This window comes from Athene noctua, chromosome 3 (assembly GCF_965140245.1).
Source record: "Athene noctua chromosome 3, bAthNoc1.hap1.1, whole genome shotgun sequence".
NCBI lineage: Eukaryota > Metazoa > Chordata > Aves > Strigiformes > Strigidae > Athene > Athene noctua.
Genome location: NC_134039.1, coordinates 48,320,593 through 48,348,292, shown reverse-complemented (window position 1 = coordinate 48,348,292; position 27,700 = coordinate 48,320,593). Strand labels below are relative to the sequence as shown.

Below are 27,700 nucleotides of genomic sequence, written 5' to 3'. Positions count from 1 at the left end.
CCCCCTCGGTGTTTGCTGCTTATAGGATTTGCAATTAATGTTTCTAATAGGACTTTGAAGTAACGTGTATTTGACTTCTCTTGTAGTGAGAAATCTACACAATCAGCACCAATTTTTCAGGCTTAGGAAATGTCTTGACTTTTTAATTTGATTGAAAGTGAAACTGCTGATACTGACTTTGACTTTCATCTTGACTTAATTGAATGAGAAAGAAAAAAACGTTGCTTTCTTTCCAGGTCAATATAAATTTTTCAGATAGGTTATAAGGAGATGCCAGTGAAGGGGAAGTCACTTGCCATTCTTATTTTGGCTCCTGGTGTGTCCTGTGATTTTCCAGCTTTTCTTGGAAACCATTAGATGGAACATTTTGTAATGGATTAATCTGCAATAAAATGTAAATTGACTATAAAATTTATATGCTTTGTAATTAAAAGTTACATTTTTTTACTGTTTACTTTAGGAGCAGTTCAACAGGTATGAGAGAGCAATCTATGCAGCACTGAGTGGAAACCTCAAACAGGTATGTCAAGCCTCCTAGTAAGTGGTGTTTAGTAGTTGTGCATTTTTTCTCATATGTGACAGTAATATCAGAAATACTGCAATTACTGGTTATTGTATTTTTAAAGATCTAGTAATCAAGACGATAGCAAACATTGCTGCTTTAGTAGATGTTCTTTGTAGGATTGACATGCCTTAAATATATGATAGACTTTTCTTAGTGTTATTTCTGCTGACTTTCAGTACAAACAGTTTTAATGTTGTTATTTTAGTTCTTTTCTAGTATTATTTAAGAGCTTATATACACACTTTCCTGCTCATGCACCGTATTCTTATAGATGAGTTGATATATCCAAAGATTCTTCTTTACCTGAATTTCATTATCAGTAGGTTTTATACTCTGTACAGTGCTTTCATCTTTAAGTAGTTTTCTCTTTTTATTAGTTTTAATCCTCCAGATGTTTTTGTGCTCTCCCACTTCTAACTAGTGAATTTTAAATTTTTTAAGAACAATTAGGAACACTGCAGACTATCATAAAAGTTTCCTTGCTGTTACAGTAATCAGTGGTAAGCTCCTACCTGAGCTTGATTTCCTGTCCCCCTCCCCCCCCCATATTGGTATGATGCAGTAGAAAACAAAATAATTCAGGAAATATAAAGAGGGGAAATAGGGAATATTTTCAGGTTTTATTCACTGAAATTTAAAATTAGTTCTTTATAGGAAAAAATGTATTGTAAAATTATACGGACTTACAGAACAGAAGATACTTACCTTCTTGTGACAGACCAGAGACATTTAATGACACTGAATTTCAGTAATTTCAGTAAAATTCAGTAATTTGGAAATTACTGTAAAAAATGTTTCATGAAATGCAGTGTTTTCTCTGGAACTTGTCCCAGGGTTTCACTGCTGAAAGAGCAAGATTCAGAGAAGAACTGGATGTATTGACTACCTTTGATATTAAATAATCAAGGAACAACAGCATTGTTCAGTTAAAGGATTTCTTGTATCCTGTTTTGATGAAGGAAAAGCTGCTGTTCAAGGTGGTTATTAGTCTGCTTTAGTGCCCAAAAATCTGATCCTAAATTACAGTTGATGTTCATATTCTGATAGTTCTCCATCCCTTTATAATTTTTGCTCTGTTTTTTTTATATGTAGCTTCTTCCAGTCTGCGATACCTGGGAAGATACAGTTTGGGCATATTTCAGGGTCATGGTGGACACTCTTGTTGAACAGGAAATACGAACTTCAGTAATAACTGCAGAGGAGATGGAAGAACTCCCTAGAGATTATTTAGAAACAAAGTAAGTTTTAAGTAAAATTGTGCTCCTCCATTGAACATAGGATCCTGTCAGATCTGTTTGGAATATTCAGGGTAATGTTTTTTTGCCTTTTCTCTCCTACTTTGAAGCTGGACCTCAGAAAAAGTTTTTGAAGAACTTCAGGCAACAGACAAAAAGGTACATTTTAATTACAGTGTTTCTCCTCACTGTTTACCATTTTTAACTATTCACTAGGTTCTACTTTTACTACAGTATTTAACGAAATGCTCAAGCATGCACAGTGATTTATTTTAGGTTTTCTACCTCTGTAATGTATAATTTATCAGTTCAAATAGATTTTTCTGTATGCTGCCACCTTTGATGAAAAAGATTCAGTTTTGTCTTGTCCCATATCTGCCAAACTAGCTGGGTGTGCTAAAGAAACAGCTGACTGTCAAGCGTTGTCACACATACAAAGCAGACAGAGTAAATCAACTGTTTAACACTCTGATAAAATGTGCAAAGATTGATTACATGCCGTTTTCTTTATAGGAGGTTTGTGTGCATATTTCAAAACAGGTTTTTCAAAATTTAAAAGCATATTTGCTTAAACAGATTGTGTTTCTTTGTTACTTTTAACACACAGGATACTTTATTTAAGATGGAATATATAACGTATTTTAATTTTGTGAAGATTAAATTGAAACTGTGCTTGCTTTTATTTGATTAAATAGATGTAGAGCATTTACCATCTTGCTAAAACAAAGAAAGACATACTGAAAGATTACGGATTGATGCAGTCAGCCACAGATACACCTAGTGCCCTTTGCCATTCTAGTGCAGTCCTCACCATATGGCAGCTTTACAGGTGTATTTGAATTGTACTTCATGCATTAATTCCTCTACCAGGAAAAAAAACCTCTTCCTCCTCAAGTAAATTTTGCAGGCCTTTTCTTTAAGGAGTTATACACATTGTTGCTGCTTCTGTGACTTTGTAGAATGTATTCTCTGTAACATCATTATTTATTCTCCCCTTAGTCTTGGATCTCTTCCATGGAAGTATTAACTCCACAGATCTATATTCTGTTTCGTTCTTCCGGTCTGTCAATATTCTTGTAATTTGACATTGAGATAGCAAATGCTTTTTCTACTGCTCTTTATGCCCTTTGAAATAGGATAGCTTTTTTCACCCTAAGGAACCTTTGCTTAATTTATTTATGTTTGCACTTTTTATACATTATGCTATAAGATTATATTCAAAGTTTGAACTTTCTTTTTCTCTTCCCAGAGGGTTATAGAGGAGAACCAAGAACACTATCATGTGATTCAGAAATTCATTATACTGGGAGATGTGGATGGTGAGCTTTTCTCTAACTGATTTCTAAATGTCAACTGACTACATTATTTCTAGTGACCTTTCCAGAAACTTACATTTGAATGGATTTTAGAGGCACACAGTAGGTAAACTCCACCTAAAAGCGGAGATGCTTCTTTAATCAAGAGCTGTAAGGACTTTCAGCAGTTTAACATACAAGATCGTTTTCAAAGCACTCATGAAATCATGTAAATGTGTCAGAATATATATGAGACTATTGCTGTAACTTTTTCTAAGAAATGACAGAATACATACAGCAGATGCTTAAGCCAAACAGCTAAATCTTTCCAAAACTGTTGCTGTTCTGTTTTGTTGAGCTTTTGAGGCTAAATTACATTTGTTGAATAAATGCATAATTCTGAAATATTTTGTAGGTGTGTTTTCCCCACAATAGGGCTAATACTGACATTTCTTTGGTGGCTATAGGTTTGATGGAAGAATTCAGCAGATGGCTTTCCAAAGACAGAAGTGTGCTCCCAGGACACCTGCTTCGTTTCATGACACATCTCATTCTGTTTTTCCGCACTTTGGGTCTGCAGACTAAGGTAAGTTATACAAAACTTACATTTGATTTGTTGTCATAGCAATAGCTAGTCTTTGAAGTAGAAATGCTTGTGTGTAAATATATAAACTACATACAATAATGGCAAATTACTACCAGGCTGATGAGGAGCTGCATGCTTAAATAGTGTATTTGATGATCTTGGAGCCTAAATACAACAGTCATTAGAAAATTAGAAAAGAGCATCCTCTTCTCCTCCAGTTCAGCTTGAAAATTATTTTTTGAGGATGATGGATTCTACTCATAAGCCTGTTATTGAGAAGGACCCAACTCAAACTTCAGTGTTAGGCTTATTCATAGCAGCCAAGATGCTTTGTACATAACCTGATACTGTACACAGTCCTTGGAGTTGTACCTATTGTTGTAAGCTCATAGATGTTTTTGCTTGAGGTAATTGGTACTAGCTGAAACGTCTCATATTTTCCCAAAATATTTACTAAGTATAGCCTACTGGCTACCTCGCCTATTTATGCTAAATATGTAGATGGGTCACATAGCTGTAATTACTCTTTTCTAAGGCAATCACAAGTACTTACAAGCTCTCCTTTTCTACCATTTTAATGTTCCTTATTTGATGTTTGATATTTCATAATGATGTTCCTTATTTGATGTTTGAGTACAATTCATATAGGTACCCATTTCGATGAAGATCTCTAATTTAATTTACACATACAGAACTAAAATAGTAGTTCTTCACAGTAACAACCACTTGAGTCTTAACTAAAGCAGTCTCAGATGCTCAGACTATACTTTGGTTGTTTGAGCCAGGTGATATTTATACCTTGACGGAGGAACATTAGAATTTTCTGTAATACGGCCGTGCACATAGCACAGTGCAATAGTAATCTGTCTGCCCAACATCTTATGTAATAATAAAAAAAAATACGATAAAATGGAAAGATTTGAAAAACAATTTTAAAAGTAGTTTTCCATGTAGACCAAAAACTGTGTTATCCAGTTGCTGAAAAAGAAAATCCTTGGAACACTAAATTTTTGTATCAGAAAACACATATTTTTTAAATCACTCTCAAAGAGAAACATTCTTCCAGCTGAGCCTCTTTGAATTGTAGATTATTGAAGGAGGGATAAGCAAATAACCTTGTGTCTGTGTAGTAGTGGTAGCCTGTAAAGGTTTTTTTTTGCCATATTATCTGATTTTAAATTGAATTTATATTTGTTTGCAATAAGGAGGAAGTTTCTGTTGAAGTCCTAAAGACCTACATTCAGGTAAGCTTTTGAAAATATAGTTTGCTTTTTCTAATGTAATTTAGACGTAAAGGAGGAAGAAAAGGAGACTTAAGGTTACAGGATGGAAAGATCTGTAACACTCTCTTCTCAGGAGATACATGGAAGCTTGCCTAATATGTAAGTTTCTGTCAGCAGTGCTTAAAGAAGAGGGTTTTATTGATCCCTGTTTAGAAGCTGAGAAGCAGAATCTTCCTATATCAGAACAAAATAGTCAGAAATTTGTTACACATTTATGTTTTTACATAAAATGTATTTTTACAGAGTAATATAGTATGTTTTTCTAAATATTTGCTTCTTGTTCTGCAGCGGATGATGTCTGAGAAGCACACAGATTTAATAGCATTTTATGTTAGCCACTTGCCCCCAGAGCTAGCTGTTGCTCAGTATGCTTTATTTCTTGAAGATGTTACTGAAAGTGATCAACGTCACCACTGCCTTGAATTAGCAAAAGATGCAGGTGAGATGCTGATATTCCAATTATCATTTTATATCCGGAGTTATTTTGTCTTTCGGTATTTTTTAATGCAAAACCTAGCTACAAAGATGATATTGTTTCCTCCCTGTGTCTCTTCATTTTTCAATTAAAATTAATTTGCTGATCACTTCTTCAAGTAGGTATACTGTGATTTTTAGCTAACCTGGAATTGCAGTTCTTTTTCTGAATTAAGCTAAATATCACTTCTGTTTCTGGATTATGTCCAAACACAGCAGGAAGTAAATGCCAGCTGCCTGTTTCAAATACATGCTCTGAAGCTTGACATGATCATGTTATTTCAGAAAACTAATTATAAAAATTGTACCTGTTTGTGGATTTAGGGAGGTTATGAGTATTTTTTTGTTGTTGTTTTATTTATAGCGCTCTTTCTTAGCCGTGGTGGGTTTCTTGCATTAATTGTAAGCTTCCTTCCAGGCCTATACATCAAACTAAAAAGGACTACAGTGAAGCAGCACACTGTCCAGTTTGACAATGCCTCTGTGCCACTCAATTCACGAAGAAATAGATTTACTGCAGTCTTCAGTGTCTAACTTTTCTTCAAACATTTTTTAGTAATTTTCTTTTAAAAACTTGGCTAAGGTTTCAGAAATAAAACATCCTGCTTAAGCATCTGTAAAAGAACTGTTCTGAGCTTTTCCTGGTACACTGCTGTCAAATCACAGTCTTGCCATCAGAACTGTAGGAATCAGCAATCTTAGCAAATATATCTCTATGCTGGTCCCCAGCACAGACTGAAAAACTTGTTGTCTTACCATTTTTCCCATATTTGATGTTCTGTTATCTCAAATATAATTCTTCTAAAATACCTGCAATAAATTACATATCTCAAATGCTTATAATTTAATCTGACAATGTGAGTGTGACTAGGCTGAGGAGAATTACTAGTGGTAAGGAATAAGATCAACAACCAGAGTCTGAAATTCATTTTGTGGAGAGTTTGAATTCATGATTGCTCCTACATAGTTATCTCTTAACCCAGGTCTGGATGTTGCAACCATAACAAAAACTGTTGTTGAAAACATCCGCAAGAAGGATGCTGGTGAATTCAGTCACCACGACCATATGCTAGATACGGGCACGACAGAGGTGAGTGTACCATATAGGGCAGATGTTCCAGTTTGCAATCAACTGCAGAGTGTTTTACTGTATATAATCCATATTTCTCTTTCAACAATGGTGAAAATTGCCTTGAAGAAGCCTGTGAGGGAAATGGGCTTTCCATGTGAACAAGTGAAGAGTTGAATTGCATGAATTCCTAACTCCTGTTTCTACATCTCCTTGATCTTCTGGTCTGTGGTGTATGTTGCTGAGCAGCATGTCTGTATGCAAACAATAAGTGCAGATAAAGCCCATGAAATTTCTATAACAAAGTATGATGTAGCTGAGAGTAGGATGATATTGTAGCTTCTAAGAGTTATGAGGATTAATACTTTGGCTCTCAGATGTACCTTATGAAGTGCTCAAGTGACGTAGTCTTGCTACAGCAGATGTTGCCTTTGCTGGCAGTTTCCTTGCCATCGCTATTGAGTGTCAGCTGGATCCAACTTAGTGCTTCAGTGACAGTGAGGTACTGTTAACAGCTTGCATTCAAAGTACTGTTTAGAAAGCAACTGATAGTTTGCAAACTTGTGGCAATTTTTTTGCTGTTCAGTACAAAGTTTAAACTCTCTAAGCCAAATCGATAGTTTATCTAATGCAAGAGCTGGAAAACTGTGATTTCAGGCTGATGACACCCCTGAAGATTATAGCAAGGGCTCCATGAACCATGTTTATGCAGCATATTCATATTAAAGTTTGAGGAAGATGTGGGATAGTCCATAAAAAATTTTTGAGAGCTGATGCTCAGCCATTGGTCTGAATATCTTGGGAATACTTAAAAATGGATTTTTGAATTATTCTAGATTGCAGAGATTGTTTTCTAAGCTTTTGATACTGGAGTTGTGAATAAAGCAATCCTCATTTGTATGTCATAGTGCTATCCAAAGATCTCTAGAAACTTGTGTATTTCATTGACCAGATCTAATGTGTCTAACAGAGGCTGTATGCTTGAAATGTTAATCAATCTATATGTTGTTTTTTACAGGCGGATCAGCTGAAAATAGATGTAATTGACTGGCTCGTATTTGATCCTGCACAGAGGGCAGAAGCACTTAAGCAAAGCAATGCAATCATGAGGAAGTTCTTGGGTACTAAACATTGCAAATATTGTAGATGTTTTAAATGTTGGTTTTGTTCTCATTGGCTCTTGGCACTACATTTGATATAACTTTCAATCTGGTCTGTTAAAAAGCATGGGTTTGTCAGTTTATAAAAATAAAGTATGGACATTGCAAAGCTGTTGATACTCAGTTCACATTCTCATAGCATCCAAGAAACATGAAGCTGCAAAAGATGTGTTTGTGAAGATTCCTCAAGACTCTATAGCAGAAATATATAACCAATGGGAAGAACAGGGAATGGATACTCCACTTCCAGCTGAAGATGACAATGCTATACGGGAACATTTATGTATTCGGGCATATTTGGTGAGTTTCAAATATGCTCTGTTCAAGTTATTACTTAGAAATAATGGTGGCTTTGCCTTGGGGGTGAAACTTGAAGCTTTGTCCGTTTGATTTAACTTCTGATTCCTGGATGCACTATAGCTGTGCATTTAATGACTTTCTTGTAATTACATGAGCTTAAAATGTCCGAACACTGTTTCCATTGCAATCCAGGAAGCCCACGAAACCTTTAATGAATGGTTTAAACACATGAATTCGGCTCCACAGAAGCCTTCTTTGTTATCACAAGCAAGTTTCACTGAAAAAGTGGCCCATGAACATAAAGAAAAGAAGTATGAGGTAGGTATAAGTTCAAGTTATTTGCTATAAACGTTTACATTCTTGCTTAGGAGGCAGTTTTAATTTAATGAAACAGAGTAGAAGACTGCTAATTCATGTTGCTTAAGAACTCTATTAAAAATTATTCTATTTTTATGTTGAGAGAGTATGAGACAGTAGAATAGTAATACCACAGCACAGTAAATTCTCATGGCTTTTTTAATATTACTCAGCTTTACATATAATATTGTAATATAATAGTAAATATTCATTCTAACTTGTTGATTGTCAGTGTTATTAATAAATCTGAGTACTGGTTTTGCTATTAATTCTTTCTTTATTCTCATGTTTGTCATATTTTCTTTTCTAAAAGATGCTGCTGTTTTGTTTTGCCAAAAGTTATTTTTGCATGTCTGGCCTGTGTGAATATACTGTATTCAGTCGATACAAGTATTTGTTTTACGGCAGAATAAGTTTAAAATTATCTTTCACTAGTGGCGTTGCTTCTGAGCAACCTGTCTGACTCTCTGGACAGGGAATTAAGCAAGGATGGAAATAGCTGTTAGCAGCAGCCTCTTAAGTTTCAGTCATTAGCTGAAGATTCTAATTTTAATTGGAGCTGTGCTGGCTGTTGCAGGCTATGTGAAGAGTCTGTGTTAAAATAGCCTTGGAAATGATCTTGTTCTGCGGTAGTTTATTTTTTGTTTCTTTGCCAGATGGATTATGGTATTTGGAAAGGCCTCCTGGATGCTCTTACAGCTGACGTGAAAGAGAAAATGTACAATGTATTGCTGTTTGTTGATGGAGGATGGATGGTTGACGTTAGAGAGGTAAAATTAATTTTTATATCATGGCACAGACCACAAAGCACAGATTATACCCAGTTGTACCTTTGTCGTCCTTAGTTTGATGTACTTCTGTTTAGTTGACTCTGGCCTTACTATGTTACAGATTGATTCCCCTTCAGTTACCATATAAATCAGATCTGACAGTCCAGTCTAGGCTGGTCAGTCCAGTTTTTTGCCTCTGACGCTACTAATCACGTGGTTATGCTGAGATGCCTTTTGAAGGTAGATGTTTGTAATACTAATATGTTATTTTGCTATGGTAAGGATGCTGAGGATGACCCGGAACGAACACACCAGATGATTTTGCTGCGAAAGCTGTGTCTGCCAATGATGTGCTTTTTACTGCATACGGTGTTACATAGTACCGGACAGTATCAGGAGTGCCTGCGACTGGCTGACATGGTTGCTTCTGAGAGACACAAGCTTTATACGGTGAGTTGGTGAGAGCTGCAGGCAGCTTGGCTTCCATTTTAAAAGCTCTGTGGGTTGACTGTGGAAAAACCCTCTATATAGAGAGGAAGACGCCATATGTTCTTTAACATCATAAGTTTCTTTATCTCTTCCCATTCACTGCAGTAGTAGTTTCCTTGTACACTGACTTAAGGAATCAGAGAGTTAACTTTGAAACACCAAGGATGATGCAGGTGTTTTGACACGCAGTTCTTTGGAGTAATACAGTTACTGATTTTTGGATGGGGGCTATTGAATTGAAATAAGCTTAATGGTTGGACTCGATCTTAAAGGTCTTTTCCAGCCTAAACAATTCTGTGATTCTCAGTTGAACTGTAGAATTGTAATTCAATTTTTAAAATTTCCATTACATTTCAGAACACTGTATAAGTAAGTTTTGTTTTGAAGCACTTAGTTTACCCCTAATCTTCTTTCCTTCCAAAAGCCTGAAAAACAACCCCAAAAAACTTTATCACTTAAACCCCAAACGCAACCCAAAAAAACCCCCACCACTAAACCACAACACTTCTCCCCTCCCTGCAAAAAAACAAAACAAAACAAAACAAAAACAAAAACCACCAAAAAATCAAACAAGGATTAGAAATCTGAAAAGAAACATCAAGGCTAAGAAAAATAATGTGATACATTCATCTGGATTGGTTTAAGATCTCTGCCAGCAATAACAGGAAAATTAACCTTGTCTGTTTACCAATAATCTCTGTAGTAGTTATGAGACAGAGCTATCTTGAGACTACCTTCAGATTTCGGATACTGCTACTAGCTTCCAGTCCTTTACTAAAATGCCATTCTGAAATGTCTGATGTTCGCAGTCTTAAGTTACTACTTTTTCTTCTTTCTCTTTAATCACCATTTACTTTGATATCAGTGCTATTCATTGCAAATAAATATAACTTTATTATGTGGTTGGGTTTTTTTATTCGTAGGTATTTTCAAAAGAAGAACTCCGAAAGCTTCTACAGAAGCTGAGGGAATCTTCTCTGATGCTTCTGGACCAGGATCTTGATCCTTTGGGATATGAAATTCAGTCATAGGATTTCATGTAGGTACTTGCAAAAACTTCTGAACATGGACATTCTGGTTATAAAAAAGCAAAACCATGACTTGGACAAACTTCTGGTCTTGGGAGGAAAAATGCAACTTCCAGACTTCAGTTTCAACTTGAAAAATTCTGACCAACTTCAGAGCTGATATGTTATACAGCTTTTTTTCATATGTTTTTTCTAATAAAAGTGCTTCACAAACAGGAAACGTTTGTTCCTTCTACTCTAAAATGTCATTATATGAATATGGTGATTGTATGAACCTCTTTAATCTCTTTGCTACATGCCAGAGAGCTGCCCCTAGACTGGAAACGTTACTTGGTGGGAGAACTACGTGCAAGGGTACAGTGGAGAGGAGAGTGAGACTGCAGGAGGAAGGGTGTGGAAAGCAGGGGAGAAGAAACCAGGTGCAGAGGGCTGGAGGAGAGGGACGTCACAGGAAGAGCACACATGTCGAAGGGCCGTTGCCAGCCCCCCGGAAGAGAGAAGGGCTTGCTTCAGGGCTTGTACTGTTCTCACCTACCTTGTGTAGTTGTTAAAATGCCGGTGTAATCCCGAACTGGGGGAAAAGGTGGTCGTATATGGAAACTCCCAAGTTTGAGATTTTCTAATCTCTTTGAAAACCTTGTTCTGGCGCTGTTCACACTAAGCAGACATTCAGCTGCTTGTCCCTTAACGACAGTGTGGAGGACGGAGCTGTAATACAGCGGGGCTGGGGCTTCAGCTTCTGACGCCTGACAACGTAGTTTGTGTTACATTTTTATGTGTGTACGGGGGTATGTGCGTGCTCATAGAAACACCCAGTCCCGCTGCTGGGAGGTACCTGGAGAGGCGCTGGGGATAGCCCCGAGTTGGGGGGGGGGGGGGCCGGGGCGAGTTCCTACACCGTAGCGTGGGTGTCCTTAGGGGCACGGCGCCTTTGCCGCCGCTCGGTGCCCGGCGGGGGGGTGTCCCGCTCCGGGGCGGGATCCCGCGGATCGGCGCCGCAGCTCCGCCCGCCGGGCCGGGCGGGGCCACCGGAAGGCGCGAGCCCACGTGTCCCGGCGGGGCGGGGGCAGGCGGCGGCGGCCCGGCCGGTGCGCTGGGGGCCGGCGGGCTGCCTGGGCCGGTGCTTCCCCCCCCCCGCCGCCGCTGCCGCTCCGGCCCAGCGGGACGCCATGGGCTGGATGCCGGCGCAGGGTCGTCTGGCGGCGGGTCTGCTGGTGAACCTGGCCGCCTCCATCTGCATCGTCTTCCTGAACAAGTGGCTGTACGTGCGGTTGGGCTTCCCCAACCTCAGCCTCACCCTGGTGCACTTCGCCATCACCTGGCTCGGCCTTTACCTGTGCCAGGCGCTCGGCGCCTTCTCCCCCAAAAGCCTCCAGCCCGCCCAGGTGCTGCCGTTGGCCCTCAGCTTCTGCGGCTTCGTCGTCTTCACCAACCTCTCCCTGCAGAGCAACACCATCGGCACCTACCAGCTGGCTAAGGCCATGACCACGCCGGTCATCGTGGTCATCCAGAGCCTGGCTTACGGAAAGACATTCCCTCTCCGTATCAAGCTTACCCTGGTGAGGAGGCGGCGGGGCTGAGGGGAGCGGGAGGGGACGGCTCTCGGCCGTCGCCTCAGGTCGGGCGGGAGGAGGGAGGCGGGGGGCGCGGGGTTCCCCCGCGCCCCCCGCCTCCCTCCTCCCGCCCGACCTGAGGCGACGCCGAGAGCAGCGGCCGGGCCTAAACCGCTTCTACCCTCCTCCACAGGTCCCCATCACGCTGGGAGTCTTCCTCAACTCCTACTACGACGTGAAGTTCAGCGTCCTGGGGATGGCGTTCGCTACCTTGGGCGTCCTGGTGACCTCTCTCTACCAAGTGGTGGGTAATGGCGGGGGGAGGGCGTGCTGGCGGGAATGTTGTGGTGGTTAAGTCTTCAAGCTGCTGTCCCTTGGGTACATCACCTCTAAACAGCACCCTGCCTTCCAGGAAACCCTCCGTACTCCGTTATTTATTTAAAAAAAAAAAAAAATCAAAAAAAACCCCAACCCAAATAACCACCAAATTGTGATAATACACCACAACCCCTGGTAAATTGTTTTGAGAGGTTGATTATCCTTGCTGCTGAAAGAGGTGTCGTCTTTAAGGTGGTCATGAGCATATTTTCAAGGGGTGAAGATCGGGAGAGCACAGATTTTCTCCTTGTTGATACAAGTGCCAGGTATTTGAGCCTTTCCCTAGAAAGGGCATCTTCCAGTCCTTCAGTTAATCTCGTGGTTTATCTTTGAGCTATTTACATTGTATTAGCATTCTTCTTTAATTTCGACTATATACAGTCTCAGGTGTTTTTGTAGAAGAGTGCATTAATATATATGCACAATATAATCTTTCTGAATAATTAGGGTTGAAAAAAATAGATAAAGTCCAAGGATCGCCTTAGTCCTTTCATCTGTAACATTGTCCTAACAACCAGTTCATTATCGCCCCTGACTGTAAAAGCCTCCCAAATTAGAGTCCCCTGTCGTGCCAGTCATCATCAATTTAAATGTGAACTTCTTTGTTACAGGTGTGCTGTGCTTCCAAAAGAAGTGAGGCTCTTTAACCCATTGTGTGCAAGATGATAAATACTGGTCTCTTGTCCTGTTTTGGGGCAGGAGGAGAGAGATGTTGCACAGTAACTTTTAAGTGGTGATGTGTGTACTGGAGAAATGACAGTACCTAAGTGAAATTATTCTGTAATTTTAAAAAAACCTTAGGAAGTTTATATGCTGTAATCCATTTTACCAGTTAATATGAACTATTAAAGTAAATGTCATCCTTCAGTATGATATAAAGATGCATCTTTTTGGCTATAACATCTGTCTTTATAACCATAGATAACTGATGCTGCCTCTTAAAGCATGCTACATTGAAAATCCAAGTTATACTCAATTATAGTCAGTATTGAAATGAAATCCAGTAAATTTGGAATAAACTGGCAAAAGAAAAAAAAAATTACTAGTTTTGTTAGCTTGTGTGTTGAGGAAAACGAGAAGAAAGGAGCAAAAGCAGATCTCTGCTTAGACAAAGGTGCTCAGCTCCATCATAGACTGGATCTGGAATTTGTCTTGAGCTAGCACTTTCTTCCCAGCTCTGCTACTTTTTTGTTCTTCCTCAAGTATAATACTTTACCCACAGGCTATGGGAAAAGGAAGGTTTAGGAGGTTTTCTCAGGGGTTTTTCACTGCCCCTGCATATGATTTTCTCCTCATGTGGCTTGTGCGCTTGCAAGAGACAAAGACATGGGCCTCCAGTAAGGCAAAGGTAGAAGGTGATGCTCAGCAATCTGTTTATGTAGTATTGTCCACATGAGACTCCCTCTGTGTTAGTATCCAGTTTGCTTTTGCTCAGGTTTTCAATTTACGTTTTTTATTCCTGATGTTTAACGGCTTTCTCTCTTTGTTTTAGTGGGTGGGAGCTAAGCAGCACGAGTTGCAGGTAAACTCTATGCAGTTGCTGTACTATCAGGCACCAATGTCCTCAGCTATGTTGCTGTTCATCATACCCTTCTTTGAGCCAGTCTTTGGAGAAGGGGGAATATTTGGGCCCTGGACACTTTCTGCTGTGGTAAGGCTTTTATTGATTTTATTTAAATAAATAATTGTCACTGATGTAGTTAAATTTGATAGTAAGATCTGTTTCTTTGTGAAACAGTTTTTTGTACAGTCATTGACTATTGATGAGTTGAGGAGCATGTGCAAGAGAAAAAAAGCCCTTATTGTGTCTGTCTCACTTCCTCCCAGAGGAGAGACTCTGTTGATTTACCTCTTTATTCTTGTTTCTGTTGAGAGGGCTTCTGAACAACAGGAAGATCTTGACAAAATCCAGAAGCTTTCCCTAGTGTATTAAATAAAAAATATGCAAGTGCCCTAGATCCAGCTCTTACTGTCCGCTCAGGAAAGGGATAAGCATGCTCACTTCTGCACCTTCAACTCCTCTTCTGTGGAAGGATGCCAGTGTTGGCTGTTCTCTAGAATGTTAGTTTATTTTCAGAAGTGAGCTATAATTTCGCTCTTTATCCTTCCGTCCAAAAAAGAGCCAGTGGCGTATTCTTACCGCTGCTGATCATGCTGCTCAGTGATGGGTCATTTCTCAATGTAAATAAAACTGATATTTTTCCAAAATAGTTTTTGTTGTGACCGTGAATAAGACTTTGTCTGAGAGGTAAAGAATACAACCTCTATGTGTATGAGTAACCAGATTTTCCAAATCACTCTTCAATGTTCACTGAGAGCAAAGGAGAAAAGGCTTGTGGTTATGTCAGTATATGTTTACGGACATCATACCCTGAGGTACTTATACGTATCACCAGCATCTGCGCTGATTTGATGTTGTTTCTTTTTTTGTTCTCCATATGTTTTTCTTCCCTGATATTTTGCATTTAAAAGTAAATGAAATGAAATAAATAACCTGGAGTGTATCTACAAATGGTCAAAGGGTGTCAGATTACTGACTGTGTCTGTTAATCCACAGATAATGGTACTGCTGTCTGGAATAATTGCCTTCATGGTAAACTTGTCCATTTACTGGATCATTGGAAATACGTCACCTGTCACGTATCCTTCGTAACATTAGTTGTTTCTCCCGTTTCCGTATGAATTATGTTAGCATTCATTTGGGCTGATTTACTGTGGGAAAATTGTTTGGTAACCTTCCTGCTTTATCTTAAGGATTGAAGCTGGAAAAGCATGTTCTTGTTGTAGTGTCTCCAATTTCTTTGGTGTTTGTGTAGATAATGGCAGTTAACTTACCGACGTGACCTTCATACCTACAAAGAATATTTATCCACATTTTGGCTACCTTCAAGGAAGTGTTGGCATGTCAGTTTGTAGTGTGTGGTGGGTAGAAGGCTTTAGCTGGAGGCTAGTTCTCGTAGCCGCGGAGATGTGGGAAAGTTACATGAGTTGAAGTCAATGTGTCATACCATTTCATGCTTTGAATGTAATTAATGTTCCCAAGTGTTTGTTTTTACAAAAAGTAATACTGACATTTGTTATTATCCTTAACAGATATCTAGGTATAACATGTTTGGACATTTCAAGTTCTGCATCACCCTACTGGGAGGGTGCCTCTTATTTAAGGATCCACTGTCTGTTAATCAAGGCCTTGGGATTCTGTGCACATTGTTGGGCATTTTAGCTTACACCCACTTCAAGCTTAGTGAGCAGGAAAGCAATAAGAGCAAATTGGTTCAGCGTCCGTAAAACAAGGGGTTCAGGAGGTGCAACTAATAATATTGTGAAGGAAAACAAGTATTTAAATATGCATTGATTCTAGAATGCGCAAAATTGACTCATTCGTTTAGATCTATGGTTTTGGTTTCACTTCCAGGATCGTTATTCTGTAACTAAACCAAACGCACTGAATTATGTGAAATGCTGGGGTTTTGCATCGCAGTCCATCCTATCGTTTTCATTAAATTTAAATGGTAACTTAAAAGAGAAAAAGGCACACTTCAAATTGCTGTGGAAATTGTACTGAAGTAATTGTAATTTTTTGCATCGCAAATGAGATGGTGGTGGTTACTATTATAATACGGAGAAAGAAAAGGAATCCTGTCCTTGTGATTATGCCAGTATTGCTGTTATGAAGAAACTTGGAGGCACTTTTATGCAGATGTTCTGGTATGTAGTGATGCTTCCTCCTTTTTGTCTGGTGAACAGTGAAGAGGAAACATACTTTTTTGTTCAGTATTAAAAAGGGCCGCCAAGCTAATTCCTATTTCTTGTATGCTTTCTTATGTATGTTTGACTAAAACACATTGATTGTTTTTGGCCGAAGAAAGTAGATAAAATTACAGGTGGAGAGAGACTAGAGGGAACACTGGAAAACTTGAAGCAACAGGCCAAGCTATAGAAAAGTAGGAAATTGGATCTAAATAGTTCACCTTAAATTTTTCTTTTGGTCCATCAGGACATTAATGAAGTCACTTGCATTTCAGAAAATTCTGTTACCGCTTTAGAATTTTCTCTATGCCAAAACCAAGGCTTTACATAAGATCTTGTAAATACCCGTGGGCCTAATAAAATCTCTGATTTTCTGGTAATAACCAAATATTTTGCAGCCTTTGTACGCAGACACCCATGCTAAAAATATTTTTGGAGAAATCTTGGGAAAGCTCACCATCTGTAACGCACATGAATGTCGCCCAGTTCTCTCTCCTGCCTTCAGCCCCACCTGCCTTGCTCCTGCACCTTTCCCCAAGAGTCACCTCAGGTGGGATCTGCAGGTTTGGCTGCTGTCATGGTGTCAGGGGAGGCCCAGGGGCGGTCTGGGCAGTGCAGGGTGGGCAGCGATTCCTCAGCAGGCAGTCCCTGGAAATGTATTGGAGTGACTGAAGGGTGCGGGGTGGGACCTACTTCTGCTCTAATTCAGGAAAGCTTTGAAAATTACTTCATGACAGTATCAAGCACTGATTTTGACAACGGGGAAGGAAGAAGTTCAGTGCTGTTCTATTTAAAAAAAGAAAGAAAAAATAACTGCTTTCAGTAAATCTGGTGAGAACATATGTTCACTAACCCTGCAAACCTAGAATTTATTTGCAGTATCTAAATCCTTACATTTTGGGGCTCGTTTTATCTTCATCTACCTCTAGTAGATTTAAAGAGGGGAATTATGTGAACAAAAGCAGGTATTTACGTTTTACAACCACCGGCAGAAATGATACTTCGTTCCTCTAAGCTTTTTATAATATAGGTAACAAATCTTTGTGTAGGAAACAATGTAGATCTTCTCAAACTTGTAATTTATTTATTCTGTTACAGAGTTCTTGATTTAAGGAAAAGTTATTTCTCTGTGTAACCTAAGTTTACACTGTAATACTCTATATCATTTCAGAGTTACAAACACCTGAATAATTTTCCACCTTTACCAACTGTGTCTTAGACATTGTACTGGTCCAAGGATAATTTTTTGTATATGTTTTTATAAATCTATATAATAAGTTTAAAAATACAGCCTGGACTGCTGGAAGATGTGTTCAGACAGTCAATCTGTGGATGCATATCCTTCAGTACATACACTGAGAAAGCCATTTGCGTTAATTTGTGCTGTGCACAAGTTCTTCTAAAATGTAGACAGAGCGCAAAGACTTACAGTTAGAAGACAACAACTGAATTGGAAGCCTCTATGACAACAATATCTGGGATGAGACTAATGTAAACATATATAAGTGATAGAATGAACAAAACAACCATGTCTGAAAATAGACTCCTTAAAAGGAGAGGCGCAGATCTGCAAGAGAAGGTTCACAGTATCATTAAAACAATACATTATGAATACAGTCTGTTGCTGGAATGTGTAAGTCGTGGGGGTCACTTAAGTGACGTGATTTTTTTCATACGTTCAAGAACTCTCCTTTGAGATTTACCTGTTGTATCTAACGAATAAGGTATCTTGAACTTTGTCATATGATTCAAAATATTAAATACAGCAGGCTTGTGTAATCGTGGGATAAATAGATCTCTGTATGTATTGTTTCTTTGGATACCATGTGTAGGGTGGGAATAAACTTTTAATCATTTGACTGATGTCTGCTTATTGCAAGGGAGAACAGTTCTTGTCTTTCTCCATCTTTTGCCTGAATTGCATATGCTTTGGGATCTAGGTGTGTATAAGACAAAATGGTGTCACTTGGATTTCTGTCTATATAAATATTTTAAAGAGTTTGCACATTTTGTGGCTGAACTCGTGACACAAATGAAGAAACTTTTTAAATACTGAGGTAAAATTGGAGTCTTATAAAAATTACTGATAGTTACCTGGTGGGAAACTTGCTTATTCTAGTTTTTACTACAGTGCTTTAATCTGTTTTCCTGCTAATTATGTTTATTTCATTCAGTTTTGGGCTTTCCTAAAAGAGGAATCGGGGACTTGGCATCTTTAACAATATGTAGTCATCACCCTGTATGTGCTGTTGCAATTGGAGCTGTACTGTACAAACCCTGGCGTTTACTTTCTGCTTTTCATTTTACTTCACATTCTACGTATAACTAAACCGTGGTAACAAGATGGACCTTGGTCCTTTTCTGCCATTGAGTGCTTTGCTGCTTAAAGCATTCTTTACTTTAAAAAGCTGCCATTGATGCAGTCCCAGTGGACAATCTAGTGTAGATAACAGGGTGGCATTTAAAAATTGGAGCAGATCCAAATGATTCTGAATAAAATATGCGTGACTGGTGGTAAGTTAGCTTTACTAGCCTTGTCCCTGAAAGCACTTTAGAACAACATACATGAGGTTTTCTCGTTTTCCCCACAGGAACAGGAAGTATGCCTTCAGTCAGTTCAAAGCTTTGTGTTACCTTTAACTTGGTAACTTGGCACTTGTTTGACAGATTTTTGCATCTGGTTTTGTACAACTTGCTAAGTTCTTGCAGGCTCTGGGGGCACTGTGCCAGAGTAGTTTTCCTGTTGAGGGGTGAACAGCTACTATCAGGCTTGAGGTTGAAGGAGAGTGCTTTGCTGCTGTTACATGTATGAAAAGGAGGTTTGTCTCGCGGGAAGCTTAGCTTCAAGACAGAGCTGCAATTCAGCAGGAATGTGTTGTGTCTCTGTCTCATTTTGTGAAATGGATGCCCAGTGATGGCCCGCGGCTAAAGCAATATTAAAGCCTTGTTTGGGCTACCCATAGTTTTTATTAAACTTTTTAAAAAGTATCAGTGGTAGTCAATGCTGGTTAAGTATTAAGGTAAAAACCTCATTTTTATAATGTCATATAATAGGAACTTCAGAAAAGGGTTTTATTAACATTTTGGAGTATAGCTAATGTGTGACGCCTGTCTAGTTTGTCACATCTGGACAATCTATCAGAATGTAATGATGGATTTCAGAACTGGCTGTATATATTTATACAGTTGCATTGCTGAGAAGGGACTTGTTCTTGAGCAATACTGCACTGCTAAACACTGGCGTACTGTTAATGTATTCAGCAGTGGTTTAGAAATATCTAGCCTGAAATGCACTGGTGTGATTAGGAAAGGAAAAAGGCTCACTCTGGTAAGCAAGGGAGCTTTTTATCTTCTTGCTTTTAGCAACAAACGTGAGGCTTGCAGTTCAAGGGGATGCACAGAGCAGGCCTTAGTGTCCCTCAAATCACCTTTCATAATAAGATATTTTTCTCTCAAGATGTCAGTTTTACTCCCAGTTACATAGCTGGTGTCTTACCTGGATTTTAAAAGAAGCGGAGTTTGGATTGCAGACTGAGGTGTTTGCTTGTGTTATGGGCTTTTTCCTCTTAGAATTTTGTGTTAGCCATTCACAACCCAACTTCCCTGTTTAATGAGAAAACAAAAAAGGAACGTTGAATAAATGAAAGGTAGACTGGGTATATAGTGAAGATATGTTTTGTTTTGCACAAGAATTTGACTCTTCTAACTGTAAAGATACCGGTTTTTCTGTTTGTTTTGCTGCTGTTATAATCGGATAGATGGACAAAAGTACCAGCTTTCTGCTCCATACAAATTCACTCTCTCCGATGGCATTCTTAGCCTTCCATTTGACATCTCAGTTGTGGCAAACATGATTGGGATGTCAGCCGCAGAAGGTTAAGAACATGCAGTGAAAAACTATCAGCAGGAGCTGATAATAATCTTGGGTAATCAGAAATCCTACTCTAAGACACAAAAACATCCTACCAAAAAGACCTGTGCTCAGCAGTGGGGAGTGGTGTGGGTTTATCTCCAGGCAGGTGTTGCAAAGAATGCAAGAGCTGAATTGTATGAGTTCTTGCTATGCTACAGTAGTTGACAAATGGAGTTTAAACTAGCTTTTAATAAGATATGTATATCTATTGAAAATACAAATGCCATGCAAAAAATATAGCTGGATTCAGACAGTATAAAATCTTTGCCAGACTTGTCCCATAGCAGTGGTTAACCTTCCTGAGAGAAGGGAGCTATTGCTCTGCCTCCCCTTTGCCCAGTGATGCTGGGCTTAGTGAAGGAGGGTTTGTGTTCCTGAAAGCTGGTCTGCTTTTTTTCTACTGTATCAGTTGGTCCAATGAAAACATACCACCTCCCTCTACAGAGCTTGTCTCGCTGAAGTTACTGTTTCTGCTTTCATCTAACTGATGCGGATCGTGCTCCTGCCTTGCTCAGTAGCTGAAAGGTCTAATGGACCTTGGGGAGTAGAACATACTCCATCGCCTCGTGTACTGCAGTGTCCAGTCAGCCCTGCTGCAGGGGATCCAACCCAGCCCAAAGGGTCATAGTTACAATCTGCAGTACAACACGAACCAAAAGAAAGGGGAAATGTTATCGCTTTTCATTGTTTTAGTTGCAAGGCACTAAGTTACTAATACTTTCAAATTTTAGTCATTGTCATTTCCCTTTAGTACGTGCATAAGAAAGCTCCCTTTCCTGTTTCAGTCTGCCCTTTCTGTATAAAGTATAATTATGCCGTATTTTAGGGAATTCTGGAATTGAGACGGAAATTATATTCACTGTTCACATAAATATATTGACCTCTCAGTGCTGCTTTTTTTTTTACCTCAGGACCCTTGACTGCTTTCTAATTCAGGGGAAAAAAAAATGCTTAAAATACAGGAGAAGTCCGGTTAACCTGAATTAAGAGGTAACTTGCCAGCTCAGGAGTTGCCTGGGCCTTCCCAGCTGTACTGGCTCAGTACCTGATAGGCACAATATGCTGCCTTTATAATGGAAAGGCAGAGACAGACATGAAAGTAAATTATGTATTTAGAAGCAAGTAGTGGGGATCATGCAAAGGTTGCTTGAGGATTAGCATTGCAAAGATATATTATGATTTGTTACTGGCTTCACTGGAATATGAACACAAGCCTTTCATTCAGAGGTACATGGTTATATTTAAGGAGCTCCAAGAAGTCCAGCAGGGCTGTGTGGATAACTAACACATGCAGGGTGCACATGCAGTCTAGCAGCATGTCAGAAAACAGCAGGATTATTTTTAGAACCGTAGACGGCTGTGTCACATCCAGGAAGTGCAGGGAGGAGATCTCTGGTTGACGCACAGCATAAGAATGTAATTTTTAATGACCTTGGCACAGAAAACAGTTGTATTTTTTATTTTCTTACAAAGCAGAGGCTGAGAAACAAACTTGTTTAGAGGAGCTGTGTTCTAAGCAGGTGAAGCACATAGAGTAATCATGGCTACTGGGACCACAGAACAGAGCTGGCTGTGATTAAAAAGTGAGACAGTGGATGAAGAGACAACCGAGAGGAGTATCCAGCACATATACATCTAGGCAGGTTTTTAAATATAAGGCCTAAGTTTAGATGCTTAACTCCATGATTAAATAGCAGGGCCAGATTTGTCAGTGTGAACTTCTTCCCTTTCAATTGTACTTAATGGAGAATGGCATGTGCTCAGCATTTCCAGAAATGAAACTGCATAGTTGACAAGTTTGACATTTTTTTGGTCTCCAACTAAATTAGGTATGCTGTTTAACAAAGAAACGGAGTCTTTGTTCTGCTTCCTTACTCTGCCTGTAATGTTTTTATTCTTCCTTACTCTTTGGGGAAAAAGAAAACATTTGCATGCTTTATTTTCTGTTGCATAACTAACTAGAGTGTCTAAATAGGTTTTGTTTTACAGTACACTAGAGTTGCATATTAAAAAGTTTGATTAAGATCTTGTAATTTACCTACATGTGTACATGTTGATTCCACTCAGGTTTCTGTCTCTGAGCTGGATGGAAAAGTCTGCTTCTGTTACACAGCATCAACTGTTGTGAAATAAAGTGCAATAAAGTGCTTCTCTCCAAGGAGTGGAAAGGCAATGTTAAGGTCTTCCAGGATCCAAAGTGGTTTACTAGTTAAATGCATTTCTTGTGGTGGCTAGTCAAAAACTGGTTTCTTATTTGTTAATCCAGTTGAGAGGAGAAACAGTGGTGGTCATGTGTCCTTCAGGCAATCATGATACATACTTGAAAATACATGATCTCACTTTTCTGAGTGGTAAAATGATTCTTATGATTAGGATTAAAAGCGTACCAATGGTTTTTAGCTAGTATCATTCCCCAGAGACCCACTTCTTCAACTTTTCTTCAGATACAGTTTGTATAAGACTTTGGTCTACAGGTAGAAAAAAAGAGGGAGAGAAAGGTAGTAGATTTGTCTCCCAAAAAAAGCCCAAGCATAACTTTCCCATAAAGGCTATTTTGATTCATGGATAGCTTTGCCTTTATGAGGGGTGGACATGTAAACTTTAATTCTATAGTCCTAAACCTGCAATCTCAGTGAGGTCCAGCCGACAGCAGAGTGGATGGACACATGGGAGGCTGGCACTGAGCTGGGGCTGCTCAGCACCCAGAGTAAGTTGTTTTTATAAAACTAGATGCAAGATTACAGAACCAGCTGTACTTGGGTGTCATTCAAACCTCATCTTGGATGCCAAAGAAAGAAATTAAATTACCAGTAGTTTGAGAATCAGCAACTTTTGGGTTACTAGAAGATTTGGTGAAAGACATGCTCTTAGCACACATTATATGAGATGACAGTCAGTGGAACGGCATGTTACTGCTTAAAGGCACATGTCCTGCTCCTCCCCACAGCCTGGGCAATTGCTTCTACCTTGATCTGTCTGAACTGGGAGATTCATCTGTCCCTTCGCTAGGCAGAATAGCCATGACTGGTTCAAACAGCAAGTGGGTGCCTTACTGTGCAGACAGGCGGGTTTCAGTGCTGGGACAAGGGAGAAGAGTGACACCACATGGCTAGAAACAGGACTGAGGGAAGCAGGGCAGGTTGGGAGGCACCTCTTTCAATAGTCCAAATGCAGTGCCCACAGGCCCAACCTCAGAAGGCAGGTTTTGAAGAAAGCCCTCTTTTCCTGTCCAGCTACCAACTTCTCAGCTAGAAGCCCTCGAAGAGTTTTTCAAATACTCCACAACTTATTTTTTGTGGACTTCAAGTGGTATTGAAGTCTTTGGGAGTCTGGCTGGCTCTGAGCCTCAGTGCCTCCACAGCCTCCTACAGGCTGGCAACTCTCTGTTCTCCTTGTCCCTTCCTTGTAAAACTGGAAGATCTTTGGAAGGTTTGTATGTTGATCCTATTTTTCAGGTTGCTCTATTTAGCTGAACCAGTCTGTGCTACATCATCTGTTTCTGCTTACGTGAAGACAGCTTTACTCATTTGAGAGCCTACATTAATTCACAGGCTGTCGCACAAATCAGAAATCATTGAGATATTATTTTTAAAGGCTAGTTAATTTTCTAATCAGTTACTTGTCCCTAAGCAAGCCAGGATTTAAATATCCTGTAGTGAAGTATTCTCAGTGTTTTCATTGTATGTAAAAATAGGATAAGCAGTCCCCTGAACTTTGGAGTTTCCTTTAAAAAATGGATATAAATCAATGCATACAAAGATACCTAAAGAAATTATTTTATGATGTGACATCCTAACTGACTAACAGGATTTAACATTTTGGAGCTAGGAATAACATGAAATTAAATGAAACAAACTTCTGCAAAGATTTTTCTGCAAAAGTGGCTTGACAGGATTGGATTGTAGCAGAAGAAGAAGCCAGAGACACTGGTCTCTAAAGACACATTGCTTGCATTGAAAACTGTAACCAAAACCTAGTAAAAGTGAAGAGCTGATAGGCTTATATAAAGCACAGATAAAACCATAAAATTTCCCTTGTTTTACTGCAGTCATCTTTTTGGTTCTGCATAAAATAATTGTATCAGTGCATGGACCAAAAGGACTCTTACACTGTCTGCACACACTGACAGTGATGTGAGATAGTACCACTCCTCAGCTACTTGGCAGCTTCCCCTCTTCCAGAGATGATTGTCCTTTCCCATCTTTGTCAGCAAAGTGGAATGTGTGCCCATGCTGTGGTCACCCTTGGATGCAAACGTTTAAGTTTAACATGCCAGACTGTAAACTGACCCCACTGAGATGTGGGGAGTGATCCCTCCAACTTACTGTGTTGCAAGGGCAGTAGCTTTTGCTGAGAAAGTACCGTCAACAGCAGAGGGAAGTGGTATCTTGAGCTGGAGTGGCTTTATTTGCTAGAGCTGCTTGATCTAAGCTGTAATAACAGCAAATCATGCCTGCTAGTAGACAAAGAAACGTCAAGATCATAATTTTAGAACTGTGTGGGGAAGAAGCTTTGAAACTCATGGAATGATTAGCCACGAGATGAAAGAGGGTCTCACTTCTCAGTTTTTTATCAAAAAGAAAAAGTTGCCACAGTAATATGTGGGTATTTGCTATCACAAATGAAATTCCTTTAATATCTGCACAAGTGGAATGCAAAATACACATCTGAGACATGCTCTCTCCAGATGTCACAATGTAAATTTCCAGTCAGGGAAGAGAACAGGTTCAGCTTGAAGTCAGAGCAAATGAGCTATAAAACAGAACGGCCTGCAAACTACTCTCAGGAGTACCTTCATCAGCACAATCAACCCAAGTCATCTTGGTCTTGCAAAGAAAGCTTTCAGCTCCTTTGCCATGCAGGAAAAGCTAGATAGGGCTAGCTAAAGTAATAATCAGTAGTAACATGTACTGGTTACTTCTCCCTAAGTAACACCTGAGGGAAACTTCTGGGAATTTGGACACGGTTCTCTCACAGGAGACACTGCAGGGGCTTATCAACGCAGGTGACCTATACCTCAGGACATTCAAGGTGTGGTTAGATGATAAGGGAAAGACTACTGAATAGCTCCCTGCCTTCAGAAGGGGTTATTTCCCATTTCCATCTCCGGTTCTCTGCTTCCAACTGTGTGTTCTGCTGCTTTCCTTGTGATGTCTCCGTGCTCATGTGACTGAATGACAAAGCAAGCTGACATACTAGCAGCAAATAAAAGTAAATATCCTGCTGTTAAATCAACTAAATTTGAGGTCAAATAAGACACAGCCGGGTCAAAGAAATACTTGGCTGAGAATGCACACCTCCTGGCAAGGCCATTGTTTCAACAGGGCATTAGGTGGGCTCAGGACATTCAGTGAGATATTTAAGGAGCTGTGCAAGGTTGCTGAGTCAATCCAACACCACACTGCTTCCGAATAAGGTCTCACCATCGGAGCTTGCAGCCAGCAGTGAGGAGACAAGGAGGAGAATGGGACACCTCTTTTGCAGTGGTATGCTCTGAAATCAGCTAAGCCTTCTGTAAGCTTCACCTTCAGTAGTCCTGCTGCCTAAGCTAGCTAAAGCAGATCCCAGCTTTTCCCCTGCCTACCTGTCTGCTATCACTCCAGTGATGTCCTGGCCCAGCTGCTGTGTAGCGAGCTACTCGGGACCACCTCAGGGAACTGATCTGCAGAAAAAAAAATTCATTATTGCTCAGGTGTGCCGGATCACTTTATCCACTTTATGCCATAGGTGCACAAATATCTCTGCCAGTATAACAGAAGGGGCAGCAAGAGGACAGAAGAGGTAGATGGGAACTCTGAAGTAGTATGCTGACCAAAGAAATGGGTGATGAATCTTCACTATCTCACCATTAAGCACAACCCTTTTAGTGTGCGTAAGCCCACAGCTGACAGGTTTCTTTGAGCAGTGCAGGTATAGTAGATAATGTATCTGATTAGGGATCAGGAAGAGGGTAAGACAGGCCCAAGTCATTGATTCTCTACAGCTTTACCTACATCCCATTCAGTTAAGAAAGAGGAAATTAGATATTGTGGCATCTCCTCCAATGAACGAGTTAAAGATCAGGATAAGCAATTACATGCCAAAAGGGATGGTCTGTATTCTACCAGACCTTTGTCGGTAGATATTGGGGAAAACAAGTGTTCTTATGAATCTTCTTGAAACTTGGTATTTTGGGACGGAAAGTCATAAGACCTGTACTCTCAAACAGCTCACCGCAGTGCATGTCTGGATATGTTTGTGTGAGGCTTGTTTTGCTTATGTGAAGAAACTGCAGCCTGTCTCCTGACAGCCAAGTCATGATGCAGCAATACCTTACAGACCCACAATGGTGGATGTGGCATTTTCCCCTTGTGAGTAACACTACCATAGTGTATTTCTCTCAAGGTGTTCTACTACACTGTGTCTCCTCTGGCCTTGGCTCATATCTGAACAACATGGTGTTAAGATAAGTAAGGTGGGTCAGAAGTCAAAGTCTAGTGCTTATATCTCTCTCCAGGTACACAAACAACATCAGAAGAAACTTAAGAAAAATGCACAGAATCAAAGCTACCACAGCTAAAAAGATTTTTTTTAAACAATGGGGGTGATCTAAACTAAGATGCTAAGATGGACCCTGTGAAACCAACTGAATGAAGGAATGCCGAAAAGTCCATGCACTTGCTTTCTCTGGAGGCAAGAGATGACTGAGTTATTAATACGTCAGTGAAACCAAACAAGGCATAGAACAGCATTTTGCATGACTCCATCATCTGCAGTCAGAGTTTAGCCTGCGTCCTGCTTTTCCAGCGGCATCAATGGGTTTGTGCAAGTTTTCTCCATTTATTTCTAAGAGCATTTCTTTGCATGCCTTAGGTGGAAAAAACCTTTTCTCCACCAGATGGCACAATGAGCAACAAACCTTCATCGGCAAACCTTCAAAGCCAGCGTGCTCTAGGGCTGAAGGCTTGTAAACTGAGGTAATGTCTGTCAGACCAGCTAATGGAGCCAGGGAGGTGGCAGAAAAACAAGCTTAATGGCCCACACGGCCTTCAAAAATGCATATACCGTTTGGATTAATACCTCTCTCTCTCCAAAGCTTGCCTTCCTGATAAAGACTGTGGATGTTATCCTGATCTCTATTGCCCACCGGTACTTAGAGAGAGGTTTCAATTAGTAGGGCAGCTGGGGTGGGGGATTTCCCTTGCTCTTCCTGTTTCATATTTAGTAAAAGAAAAAAAAAAATTTATTCCGGTAACAAAACCATATCACAGACAAGAACTACCTGTCTTGTTCAAGATTCTCTAGTGCAGCTGGACCCACTAGAGTCCTCCTTAGGCTAAGACATGCCACGTACTAGAAACCAGTACCAGGTGGCTTTCAGGTAGAAGCAATGAAGAACTCAAACTCCACAATAAAAGAAGGCAGGGTATTAAATATATGGCTATTAAAACACATTTTAAAAAGAGTAAGCCCTCTAAAAAAGCTATATGCTTTTTTAATGATCCAATTCTACAAA

At 39.8% G+C, this 27,700-nt stretch overlaps 2 protein-coding genes across 3 annotated transcripts in view; both read left to right on the top strand.

Moving 5' to 3' along the window:
* NUP107 (nucleoporin 107) overlaps positions 1 to 10,825 on the top strand; it is a 30,308-nt gene extending 19,483 nt beyond the window's left edge. Inside the window, exons 15-28 of the mRNA XM_074902895.1 lie at positions 461 to 520; positions 1,658 to 1,803; positions 1,911 to 1,959; positions 3,050 to 3,119; positions 3,563 to 3,681; positions 4,887 to 4,925; positions 5,253 to 5,403; positions 6,422 to 6,528; positions 7,526 to 7,628; positions 7,807 to 7,967; positions 8,160 to 8,285; positions 8,981 to 9,094; positions 9,377 to 9,544; positions 10,507 to 10,825. Of these exons, the coding sequence (XP_074758996.1) occupies positions 461 to 520; positions 1,658 to 1,803; positions 1,911 to 1,959; positions 3,050 to 3,119; positions 3,563 to 3,681; positions 4,887 to 4,925; positions 5,253 to 5,403; positions 6,422 to 6,528; positions 7,526 to 7,628; positions 7,807 to 7,967; positions 8,160 to 8,285; positions 8,981 to 9,094; positions 9,377 to 9,544; positions 10,507 to 10,614 (1,521 nt within the window). The 3' untranslated portion in view covers positions 10,615 to 10,825. The remainder of the gene's footprint in view (positions 1 to 460; positions 521 to 1,657; positions 1,804 to 1,910; positions 1,960 to 3,049; positions 3,120 to 3,562; positions 3,682 to 4,886; positions 4,926 to 5,252; positions 5,404 to 6,421; positions 6,529 to 7,525; positions 7,629 to 7,806; positions 7,968 to 8,159; positions 8,286 to 8,980; positions 9,095 to 9,376; positions 9,545 to 10,506) is intronic.
* Positions 10,826 to 11,687: 862 nt separating this feature from the next.
* On the top strand, positions 11,688 to 18,131 carry SLC35E3 (solute carrier family 35 member E3). 2 transcript variants are annotated; one of them, XM_074902893.1, is made up of 5 exons: positions 11,689 to 12,170; positions 12,358 to 12,468; positions 14,035 to 14,193; positions 15,100 to 15,182; positions 15,644 to 18,131. In XM_074902893.1, exons 1-5 carry the CDS (start codon positions 11,781 to 11,783, stop codon positions 15,828 to 15,830), a joined length of 930 nt encoding a protein of 309 aa, XP_074758994.1. In that variant the 5' UTR covers positions 11,689 to 11,780; the 3' UTR covers positions 15,831 to 18,131. The 2 variants fall into 2 exon arrangements, with proteins under 2 accessions (XP_074758995.1, XP_074758994.1); XM_074902894.1 differs by lacking the exon at positions 12,358 to 12,468 and having other exon boundaries at positions 11,688 to 12,170.
* The last annotated feature ends 9,569 nt before the right edge of the window (positions 18,132 to 27,700 follow it).

What these genes read in the sequence shown, in the direction of transcription:
- SLC35E3 (XM_074902893.1), top strand. Translation starts at nt 11,781, where the DNA reads ATGGGCTGGATGCCGGCGCAGGGTCGTCTGGCGGCGGGTCTGCTGGTG. An exon ending in TGACCTCTCTCTACCAAGTG is followed by an intron (nt 12,469 to 14,034) that starts GTGGGTAATGGC and finishes TCTTTGTTTTAG; the next exon opens with TGGGTGGGAGCTAAGCAGCA. An exon ending in GGAAATACGTCACCTGTCAC is followed by an intron (nt 15,183 to 15,643) that starts GTATCCTTCGTA and finishes ACAGATATCTAG; the next exon opens with GTATAACATGTTTGGACATT.